The 12,122-nt window shown below is 40.1% G+C and overlaps 1 protein-coding gene across 1 annotated transcript; it reads right to left on the reverse strand.

Moving 5' to 3' along the window:
- Nucleotides 1–9,722, reverse strand: LOC106943469 (ral GTPase-activating protein subunit alpha-1-like). The gene is made up of 12 exons (XM_015026780.1): nucleotides 9,580–9,722; nucleotides 9,419–9,487; nucleotides 9,189–9,326; nucleotides 8,895–9,078; nucleotides 7,355–7,473; nucleotides 7,112–7,231; nucleotides 6,257–6,884; nucleotides 5,952–6,067; nucleotides 5,387–5,511; nucleotides 2,323–2,394; nucleotides 2,077–2,200; nucleotides 1–1,846 (listed from the first exon to the last, which is right to left on the reverse strand). The coding sequence occupies exons 3-12, from the start codon at nucleotides 9,285–9,287 to the stop codon at nucleotides 1,679–1,681; spliced, it is 1,755 nt and encodes a 584-aa protein (XP_014882266.1). The 5' UTR covers nucleotides 9,288–9,326; nucleotides 9,419–9,487; nucleotides 9,580–9,722; the 3' UTR covers nucleotides 1–1,678.
- Nucleotides 9,723–12,122: the final 2,400 nt, after the last annotated feature.

A 12,122-nucleotide genomic window follows, 5' to 3' on the forward strand; every position in this document is an offset into this window, starting at 1 on the left:
TTTTTTTTTTTTTTTAAATCCAGTTTTTTTTTTTTTTTTTTTTTCATAAAGAAGATCAGAGCAATGTCACATCAGTTGGTGTAATGCTCCTTTAATCCTTTTACCCTCGCAGTTGTGCTGCGATAAGACAACCACGGCCCAGCAAAGAGGGAAACCTGGACAGGAGCCCTGCGAAGGCCTAAACTGATTGTGTTTGTGTGAGTGTTACAGGAGGATGGAAGATAAACGCTTGCCAGGACCAATGTGCGTTTGTGTGTCCATTTAGACCGTTTGCGGACACGTTCGCCAAGCGCTGTCTGCACGCGTTTTTACGTCTAAGCCTAACGTGTTATGGCTGTATGCGCGTCTCGCTGCAGCGCCAATACAAATTTATAGCCGTGCTCAGAATGAGGTTAATAAAAATCCTCTGTGGATGTGTGTTAAACAGGTTTAAATCCTGCGTGAGTGCGCGCGCGCGCAGGTGTGTGTATGTGACTATGCATGTTTGATGGGACCATCAGCTGATCAGTGAGACGGATGGTGTCGGGCCAGACGCTGCTAATCCAATCAGCTGCCTGAAGCGATGTGATAGGCCAAGAAGCAGGAAGTATGATCTGATTAAAAGGACATTATGGCCATGTGCAGAGCACCCGGAGCCTGGGGGGTGACAGGTGTGATTACACACACACAGATATAGACACATACAATAAAACCTGCCTGCCTAGGCACTTATACGAGCCTCACAACAAATGCAGACATGATTGCCAGGCCAACCAAGGCAGGATTACTGAGTAAGACGGCGCTAACAGAACACAGCAGCAAATAACATACATTTCTGCTTACTATTAATGTTGAACATTCAATCTTCTAAATGAGAGAGTTTAATTTAATTCATTGAAACAGTTTTATTGTGATAAATTTAAAATAAAAAGGATACAACAATCAATTCCTGCCATTTAGCCAAGAGAAAGCAACAATATCAGGAGCGATTTAATTTATCAAATTAGCATTCAAAGATGTTAAATTAAAAAAAAACAATGTTTTTACAAATAAAATGGCACTGGATGCGTGACTGGTTATTTTGTGAGACATTTGACTCTGTTTAGCTGAAAGCTTGTTTGCTTGATGATTTTAGGAAACAGAAAAGTCTGATGTGTCTCATGGACACATTTAAAGATGTTACAAAGAAAGCAGAAAACACAGTGTGCCACTGATAAAATTACCATCAGTGCAGGTTACCATACTTGTAAAAAAAAACTTCAGTAAGTTGATTCTTCTATCAATTATTCTAATGATTAGGGTCCAATCAATCAACCAAGCTTATTTGCATTGTACGTTTCAGGAACGAGGCATTTCAAGATGCTTTACATCCTAAAAATGTAATAGGTCAGGGTTACCAGGACACGACTGAGATGGACAGAGCAGGTGTTACAGAACAGACCCCTGCCTCCTGAGCCGCCGTCGCTCCAATTAGATTAATAATCTCAATTTCCGGACAGATAATAGTTTCTACTTCCTGCTCCATTTGAGGCTGAGAGAAAAATTACAGTTCGCTACAGAAACAGCGGCACACTGCTTAGATGTTTGTATCAGCATCTATAGTGTGATCGGCTACGAGAAATAAAGGCAGCGCAGGCAAAATTGTGGCAAATAAGCAAATAAATTGCATTGCTTTATGAATTCCCCCTTTTTGTTGGTGTCATATTTGTACCTTTTTGGTGAGATTCTGATCCTGGTCAGGGGGCATGCGAGTGGACACATGATAGATGACTTCAGTCGTGGATGTGGCATAGTAAGGCGTCGTCTGGCCAGTGCTGTGATTTCTCTGAAGGCCTCCCATGAACCCACAGTGAGTCTTGAGGTCGACCTAATGCATAACATTAACATGCATAATGACAATCTTGTTTTCATCTTGAAAACGCAAACCTCCTGTGAAGTTTCAAGAACACCGTAAAAGATAAATGTGTATTTCTGACTTGGAATTCAGGATTTTCGGAAAATCCATGCCTGCCATGTTTAAATAATTTGTCTACTTTATGATTTAGGATGACAAATGCTCCCAGTAAGTGCAGAGTATGTAAGAAAAAGTTTTAGTACCTCCCAGCCCAGTCCTGAAACAAAGTCTTCATAAGCCTGGCTGCCAGCGGTGTTGGTGAGTATGGAGTGTTTATCCTCTTGGCCTTCAGCCACGTAAAATACTGCGATCTTATGAGTCTCTCGGCTGAAAGACAATGACAGAAAGTAATCAGCACCAACGGGGAGTTGGTTTGAACTCTCAGGCTAATAAAAAGGTTTCAGAGAGGAGTTAAAGGAGGTTCACAGAGGAAGATAAGCGCTGCTCACCACTGCCGTGAGTCTAGGTTCTTCAGCTCTCTCAGTAACTTCTCGTTCTTCCTCAACAAATGAAAGTTACTCCTGCAAGAAACAGATAAACGCGCTACAAGTCATTACCGAGGCCTGCCAACACGGCTTTGAGTTAAAATATCTTAATCCTTTACCTTGATTTATTTGAAATGACACACAAGTCTGTGTGTAAGAATAATTGATGCTTGTATGGAATGTTAAAATCTACAGAAAAGATCATCTTTTTGTGCGACTCCATCAGCATACATTTCCATTCAGTAACGTAGATTGCCATTCACTTTAAATCCCAACTATTTATAGGACAGGCAATAAATACTTTATAGGAATACAAGTATTTATACTTCAAGTCTTTATACTTTATAAAGACTTTATAGGAAACTGGAATTGTGACAAAACGAGGCTGTACCAGGACCCAAATATATCTCAAAGCCTTGCACATTGAACAACGTACTAAAAATACTCCAACTGCTCTGTGTTACAGAACTGCAGCATGTGTGCAGAGTGATTACTTATGGCCATCAAGGCTAATGGGTATTATACTTGCCAATCTGTAGATTGGGAGGTTAAGTAAGGAACAAAGCTTACTTAGAGAGGGGTAGGACCCTCGATGACCTGGAGAGATTGTAAAGGTCCAACCTGGAACGCTAATTTATGTCAGGTTGGCAAAACGTGTTGCATTGATTTTAGTAGGTTAAAAATAGTGGTGGAAACAAGAATAGATATTTTTCATCATGAAAATATATTAAAGGTTGCATTTTTCTTACTCTTTCATACTTTGCGTTCATTATAGAAATAGAGCTACTTGGAGAGAGGCTCCAAGAGGTTATTAGGAGCTGCAGATAAATACAAAACTAATAGATTATGGCTAAAAGAACAAGATTCACAAACCAAGAGTGTCTGACTTGCCTGACTATCAATTCAAAGAAAAAATAAAATCTTCCTAAGCATAAAAAGACTGTCCTGAACTTCTTGACAAGCATGTTTAACACCTTTTGAAAATCAAGCCTCTGACTTCAAAAACCATCAAGCTGCTGAAGACCTCCTGTTTACTCCTAGTTTGTGGGGGGAAAAGTCTAAACATCCAAAGTTTCGACACTTTCAGGCTCTCAAGAAAGAAAGATGGGCTGTGATTTTTAAGAAAAACAAAAGCCTTTCATGCAGAATAATTTATCTAAAGGCGGTTGAAACTGTGCCAACAAGCGACCCTCAACCTCTGTACGGCTGATATGAAAACCAAGAGTAGGGCAGCGAAGCTTGGAGTGGACTGATAATGACACGCCGTTCTTTTCACTCTTAGAAAAAGGGAAAAAGAGTGAGGGAGTGCAGGAGATAAACAGAGAGAGGTAAAGAAAAGGAGAGAGAGAGAGAGAGAGAGAGAGAGGGAGAGAGAGAGAGAGAAAATGAGAGAGAGCAATTTGCTCTTTATTAAAGTGATACTTGGTAATGGCCTCATTCTCTGCTCTCAAAGACTCCATTTACACCCTGGATTATAGGGAAAAGCATAAAAGGGGATACACATGGGTGACTGTCAGTATCTTAGTGTCTGTAATGCCTCATATGAATACCTGGAGAGACGTCGGTGACAATAACAGATGATTAGACAACATCTCCTTTTCTCCCCCCCTTTCATTCTTATCTGCCTCCTTATTTTCCCTTTAAGTTTCTTGAGCTTTCATTTCAGTCTTTTTTGCTTCATTATTTATTTTCTTTATTATCATTACGACTAAATCTGCATGGGTCTGAATCATCTTGGTTTCTGATTTGCCACAGCCCCCTCAATCGCGCTTTTCTTCAACTACTGCTTTTTTATTCTGACACCAAATGGGCCGAGTTTGATCAATAGAGCGCTGTCCTCATTATCACGCGCACACACACGAGCATGTGGAGAAGTCCATTGTGTGGCTCTGAATGCAGAAAGTGTAATTCCCTGGATAAAGTATAAAGAGTGATGAGCGTCCATTAGCCGGCCAGGCGCATTTAAAGCAATACCCCGACATTGTGAGTTCCAGCTCCGAGTCATTGAGAAGATGAAATGCTGCACGATGTGAATGGGGAGAAATATAGCCCCTAATTAGCTCAATGTAGTTCACCTTTTTCTTTTATATGCATTAGGCAAACATTTGGTTTTGCTCTGGAGAAGAGCAAAATACAGAAGACATCCCACACATACCTTTTATGAAATTACCCTTCATTCGAAACATCTCATGCTAAAATGTGCAAAGAAATCTTCTTGCTAGGTTCGTTGCTTAGGTGAAAATCCTGCATCCTTAAACTTATTATGGGATAATCCAGGCTGTCTGTGCGTTGTGATGTAAAAGTACAAGACTTTTCCAGATTTAAATTAGAAGGGTGCCATTCCTTTTAAAGCAGGGGGGTCAAACTCATTTTCATTTTGGGCCAAATTGAGGCCATGAAGGGCCAGTTGTGGCAAAATGTATTAATAAAACCATCCATTAATAAACTGTTAAAAGATTAACTGAGCATATAGTCATATTAATGTATTTTAGCACTACACAGATAAAAACTGCTTTGATCTGACTGATGAAATAGTATTTAAGCACACAACTGATGTCTTTAAAGTCCTATTTCTGTGGCCCTCATAAAAAGTTGTGGCGGGCCGATTCTTTAGTTTGACACTTATGTTTTAAGGCAATGTTTAAAGTAGAAACTCCAAAGTTCACTGTGAATTTATTACTGTTATTTCTACGGTGTACAGGCTTTCCAAATATGAAACTTTGAAATAAAAAATAAAAACTGGATGATTGATTGGATGGATAGATTCATCACTATGTGGAAGGAGAGACCTGGACTGAGGTTTTTGATAACAAAACAGGAAATGTTTTAAATCTCATTTCTTTATTCTCGCTTTTGCGGACCTGGATAATACTTCACAACACAAGACTAAACAAAAAAGCAAAACGACTGACGTAAGCAAAGAAAAGAAAGAACTTGACCAAAAGATAGCAGAATGATACTTTGAACATCGAGTTAGATTTAAATAGCACTTCAACACAATTTTCCATTATTGTTGAGGAAGCCTTACCTCTTCTCCCAGGAGTTGAGTCCCAGTATGTTGATGAGCAGCCTACAATAGTAGAAGGCCGACTGAGGCGTCTCAGCCTCTGGTTCGGTCTGCTGCGTTGCTCTCATGTTCAGCTCCTCACCTCTCTAAGGAGAAAATGTGTCAAGAAAATGAAGTACCAAGGATGATTTGATTTTACAGTTTCTGACGAAAGAAAAAAAAAATGGAATAACCAGTCTTAAAGGAAGCTCAATCAGTAGCTCTAGTTTGTAGCAAAACTCTAATCACAGTTAAGACACCAAACTATTTGCATGGTTTTTGCTTGAGGCGTAAAAATAAGATGCAGCTTCCAACAATTTTAATAAATGCCGCTCTTTCATGACACATTCATCTATGATGTAACGGCTGACTCATTGAGAAAATTGCCCATCTTGTAAAGCTTGTTGGCTGCATCTCGTTTGTATGGGATGGAACAATAAAAAAAAGTTTAGACTTCTTGCAGAGACGGCCACAGAGACAGGAATAACAAACCAGAGTTTACACTAAATGGAGATTATTTTTCATAAGGAGAATCTAAGCAACGCACGTGAAGGACAAACTCTCGCTCTGCAGCACTCTGTTTCAAGATGGCGTTGATCACATCGTTCTCCTGCTTCTCTGACACACACCCTGGAGGGGGGGCCGGGATGTTGAGTGGCATGCCTGTGAGAACCAGTGGGGAATCAAAATTTGTTTGGAAACCGTTTTTGGTTTTACAGCTCTATACCTGAAACATTACAACACACGAGTTCATGAATTCTAGTCTAACTTCAATATATTAAAAAAAATGCTTGCATTTTATTTTATTTTTAAAGGTTAAATTATTGTTTCAGTTCACATCACCAAACATACCTGCTCTCTGTAGACACTCTGGACTCGAGTAACCCAGGTACTGCAGCATCTCATCCAGCGCATCATCTCCATCTTCCAGAGAGTTCCATGCTGGCACCGCCTCCCGACACACTCGCTTAGCTAGTGGTGGAGCAAGAAGCTTTTCCGAACCCGAATCCTCGTCCGCGTGATGGACATGCATCTCTGCCTCCTCCTCCTGCTGCTCTATCTCTTCCACGGGTTCAACGTTTCCCCCTCCTCCTGGATCTTCCCTCTCCTCATCACCGACTTTTCCTTCCTCCTCGGCTACTTGAAACTCTTGTCTGTCACTTTCCATCTCTCCTTCTTCCTCCTCTGGCCCCCGCTCCTCCTGCCCGTCTGCTTCATCATCTTCCTCCTTCAACTCCATCTTGTTCTGCGGACCTCCTGGTGGAGTGCATAATTGAAGGTTTGCGCTGCGCGGCGACTGCATCTGTGTTAAAAGCGTGCGCGCTGGACTGTTCGGGGAGCACAGCGGAGGCCCGTAGAGGACGGCCGAGTCCCAGGAGTGTTTTCCTGCGACATCTCGGATGATGACACGGACGCAAGCAGGAGCAGAGGACAAGCCAGCCGTCATTCCTCCTCCCGGGACACCGGACTCTGCTCGGATCTGGGAAAAACAGGGAATAGCAGGAAATGCTAAAGTTCTGAAATGAAAATGCAACGAATGACGATAACAGTCGATGTATATCCAGTCCTGGAAAAATCAAACTACACACTTTTCCAGACCACGCAGAAATACTGCAACTAGGATCTAAACGTGTAATTGTCAGCTCAGTTGAGATAAATTGTCATTATGTCAGGAAAAAACAATAATGACACTTCGGATGACGTTACCTGGAGAACAGACAGCAGGGTGGAGCCGTTCAGAACCAGAAACTGAAGGTTTGGCGAATTGAAGAGTTCTGGTCCGAGATCTGGACTCCCACAGAACGGGTTGTCTTGGTTTTCACACACCTGTGAACAGACGTCAAGTTAGCAAAGTAAAAAAGAAAAATAATAACAAAAACAATACTTAAATGAATCCCTCTCCCTTAGTAAGGAGCTATAAAATCTTACTAGACCAAAAAGTTAGAGCACCTGACTGGACAGAGTTGCGGGCCCTCCGGACATTGGATAATGTCCCAGATGATTCACCAGATGGGTTATAACGGTTCTGGCTGCAATGGAAACCAGGCCTTGCTGGATACGGCTACGAACTGCAAAGAATAAAAGAGTGTTCTTCTAGCTAAGTTGTTTCATTTTAATTTCCCTTTACGTGTGTTTACATGGTATAATTTGTCACATCGTTCACAAACACACAACATCATCATATGATTGCAACAAAGTTGTTGACAATAAATCCACAAGGATCTATCCTAGAATCATGATTATTCATAGTAATTGTTGATCTCTGCCCAAATCATGGCTGTCAAACATATCAGCAGATCTAACAATTCTTAAAATAAGTGGAGTTGACGCGGTTTTAAAAAACTATTTTTCAATTTTGGATTCATGACTTCCTGATATCTCGTGGGGGCATCAAGACGTTTAGTAGGGATTTACTTCTCTCTCCTGCCATCTTAAATGCAAATATTACGTTTCAAAACAATTTTGAAACTCAGATTAGGCTTTTCAGCAACAAACATCCAAGTGGGTCTGAAAGGGTTAAAAGGATATGAATGTGGAAAAACCTCTCTCGCTCACTGTTAAGTATGGCAGAGGATCTGATATGCATTATTATCTGTTATTCTTTCTCTTCCAAAATGCCCTGGGAAATCTGTGAGACCTCATGGGATCATGAACTCTTTAGAAATAAAAGGACATTTAAAATAAAATCTGCTACTTTCCATCAGTAAATTCAAAACATACAGCGAATGTAAAAGTAACCTCCATCTCAGTCCTCAGAACTAATGGAAATTGTTAAGGTGAAGTGACAAAAAAGCTGAACAAAACTAAGATTTGAATGTAAAATTCAGTATTATTTACAAGTTCAATCTTTATGTGCCTTATTCTAACTGAATGAAGGTCGTCCCCCTGCAGAAGAAGCCAGTGTCATCACATACAGCCCTGAAAGTAGATCCTTGTTAATAAACACTGTCACATAGAAACACACACAATGACGCATGCAGACTTCCTAATGAGTCCTTATTGACAGATTGATTGGTGAGTACAGATATGTATTGATCGGGCACTCTCAGTGACACCCTAAGCCTCGGGGCTTGGCTCAGGATAAGGAGACAAAATGAGAAAAAGAAAGAAAACGTAATGAAGGCAGTAGGATGTTGCAGAAGTTAAAAATATAGCCGAAGAAAAACGAGAAGAGATGAGAAGAGAAGACAAGGCGAGAGACGAAAAGAGGAGAGGGGAGAAGAGAAGCATGGTGTATCAAGGTGAATCGGTCATTAGACTCCTCTCTGAGTCCCGTTGGATCATGAGTCCCGTTGGATCATAGCAGGAGGCAATAAAGTCACTCGCATGGAGTGAGCAGGAAGGTGTGTCTGCATACACATACCTTTCCGGTCAAATTGTGCAAAGATTTTGTAGATTTGTGTGCGCGTTTCTGTTTCTGTGTCCGTGCATCACTTTGCATGAGCGGAACACGCGTCGGCTCATTACAGAGCTAGATTGGATAAATTACCTTCAGTGACGGGCTGCAGTTTGCTGGAGCGCTCCGAGTCTGGGCTGTGCAGAGGTTCTGGTTCGCGGAGGCTCTCCAATGGCAGGAACGGGTCGTAGTCTGAACTCGACAGGTCCGACAGCTGCAGTGGGAAGTACTTGGGACTGCTGAAAGACTGCGCTCCATAAACGCACCCATGCAGGACCTGTACATGTTACAAGGAGAGCAGTTTTAAAAAAAAAAAAAAAGCCCAACTATGTCTGTGAGTCTGTGTTACTCTGGCCAAGGCACTGCAGCAGCTACAGACACGTTTACCTTGTAAATACAGCTGAGCAGCGTTTTGGTCGGTTGCTCCTTTTCTGGAGGGCTTCGTGTTTGTACAGGCTGGAGAAGAGTCTTTGGGGGCAGAGCCATCACCCAGTCCAACAAGCACAACAGAAGGGAAACTACTAGCTGCAGAAAACACAGCAAGACATGCATGAACCCGCTTTCTCTGGACGTCTCGTTCTACAGAACATTTTAAAAAGCATACAGAGATTTGTTACCCTCTTATCCAGCTCGTAAGAGGAGGACTCGGTGCTAGGCAGCAGATATGTGATAGTGGCAATCAGAATCTAAAGGGGAGGGTGGGGGAGGCAAACCTAGTTTAGGACTTTAAAATTGTAGTAATTTTATAAAATGGAAAATCTCTAATATGGAAAAGTACCTCTACAATCTTCTTTGGAGTGTCAGGGGGGAATTTCTGAAGATGATCCACGTAACTGATGAGGAGGTGAAGGATGTCTGAGGCCACCAAGGCTACCGTCTTATTGGGGTACTAGGAAACGGAAATAAAATTATTTAAACATAACCTAAAGTGAACAGAAAAAAACTAATCAGATCTCCTCTTGTCATTACTTATTAAACAAAGACAAACAACATGAAAGAAAGTAGAATATACAATGTTTCAACAACCTGTATAATCACCTTTAGCAGCAATAACTTTTATTAACCGTTTTCTGTTTGTTACACCATTTTGTTACAGAATTTTGGCCCACTTTTATTACCGTTCTTTGAGATTGAATGAAATGAAAATAAATATATGGTGCCTTTTTAAAAAAAACAAAAAAAAACTATCTGCCCAATAATAAAATAAACAAGCAAACTCTATAACCAGGTTTTTGTTGAAAATTGATTTACAGAAAGGCTCATGCACCTTTGTGTCATTATAGCACAAGCCTACAATATCTAGCATACTCATTGTGATTATTTTTTTAATCTGAGCTCTGCAACCCAGAGGTAAATTTAAAAGTTTGTCAATGTTTGTGGTGCTATTTACCACGAAATTAAGATGAATGCAGAAACACTAATACATTAGAAATCATTTAAATCATAATAATAAAACAATCCGCTACATAAGTTTTGAATTTTTGTAAGAAGCTTTAAAACGCCATATTAACATTAATCTCTGTCAAATTAAACTAAAATCTGTAGCTGTCAGTAAACTGCATAATGTCACAATAAAACTCAGAGTGATTAATGAGAAAAGGCTGGATTTAAACCTCAGGCACAAACAAGAGCCAACGCCCGAAAACCAAAAATGCTTGTTGATGAAAGGAAAGGAAGATGAGGCGGCCAAGAGGAGGAAGTGGCTCTGCATGGAAATATGACAATCCCTTAAGCTTTGTGTATAATTGTGTGTACATGTAACAGAGCCTGTAGCTGAGGCGACTGGCTGCTGCCACCAAGGCAGGAGATTCAGAATTGACAAAGACATGAGTGTATATTTATGTAAGAGAGCGAGTGTGTGTGTGTGTGTGTGTGTGTGTGTCGCAGCTTGCAGCATTCCCTTTGGATTAGGCTCCTATCTGAAGGAGAACCAAACATATTTGCAGTCCAGGTTTTGCTCCCAAGAGCAAGTGAATGGAAATGTGCACTGGTGCAGTTCCTTTAAAAAAAAAAAAAAAAAACATTGGCTGCCGATACACAAACTGGGGATTCCAAGGTCGAAAAGGTATGTGTGTGTCTGTTTCTGTCCGTCTAGAACCACTTGGCTCGGGATGAGACAGTAAATGTTGGACAGCATTGTTCTGATCCACTGGCCTGTCATTACAGAGCCGGACAATAACAACTGCGACAGTTTTACAAAGAGCAGCAAACATCTCCAGTCGCAAATATTAGGCTGTTATTCTGGTGCAACCAAATGATCTACAACTAAAATGTAAGTAGATATTTCTCTACATAAAAAAAAACTAATAGAGTTATACAGTGAATGGTAGAAATCAAGCATCATAAATTATTTTTTAGAATTTTTCAAAAGAAAATTATATTATTTGAAAATCTGAATTATCTCCTGCAAGACAATAAATGGAAGAAATTTTGGCCTTTAATTAAATAAATAAATAAAAATAAACATATTCTGACTATATGTGCATTAACTTACTAATTTAAACTTAAATTTAGAGACTACATTTATGTACTTACATCAGGGTTCCTACAAATTTTTATGTCAAATAGGGCTGCCACCATCTAACTACCAATTCTTTTTTTCTTTCAGCTATTAACTGAGATTTTGATTAAACAGATTAATCTAAAATCAACAGTTTTCTCCAAATTTATTTAAAATTCTTACATTTACAGAAGAACTATGGAAAAAGTACAGGAATGCTAATCAAGCTCAGGGATGCTGCTAATGATAATTTTAGTAATGGATTATTGTTCCAACTATTCTGACGATTAATCAAAAAAAACAAAATTTATTCAGACGTTTTCTCATTTAACCAAGCTTTTAACCCACTAATAAATGGATATCAAACTGGGCTTAGTGGGAGATTTTGTTTTTCAGAATCTCAACCAGGTGAAGCTAGAATGAGTTCTGGGTACAACATATTTACAAAGACGGTTTTTCATCTTAAATGCAAAATGTACAAATGTTTGTACATTTTTTGGTTTATTTAATGCACTGAGAATATTATTCTTACAGCCTTTTGGGGTTAGAAAACTCCAATTCACAATTAGTCAGTTGCTAAATTAGTTCACCATTATTTGAATAATTGGTTCATCATGATTAATCTGACTGTTTCAGCCTTAGCAAAGGTATGTAATTAAGTATTTATTCATTCATGTTGAGGAGAAAAAAACAACAACAGATGCTTAAACCAAAAAATGTTCGCTTCCTCACAGATTCAAAGTCCATAATTTGACTGAGGTTCAATCCAAACACCCCACCCCCCCCCCCCCCCCCCCCCCCCCCCCCCCCCCTCCCTCCCC

This window comes from Poecilia latipinna, unplaced genomic scaffold, assembly GCF_001443285.1.
Source record: "Poecilia latipinna isolate Pla-1442-1.1 unplaced genomic scaffold, P_latipinna-1.0 Scaffold5331, whole genome shotgun sequence".
Taxonomy (NCBI): Eukaryota; Metazoa; Chordata; class Actinopteri; order Cyprinodontiformes; family Poeciliidae; genus Poecilia; species Poecilia latipinna.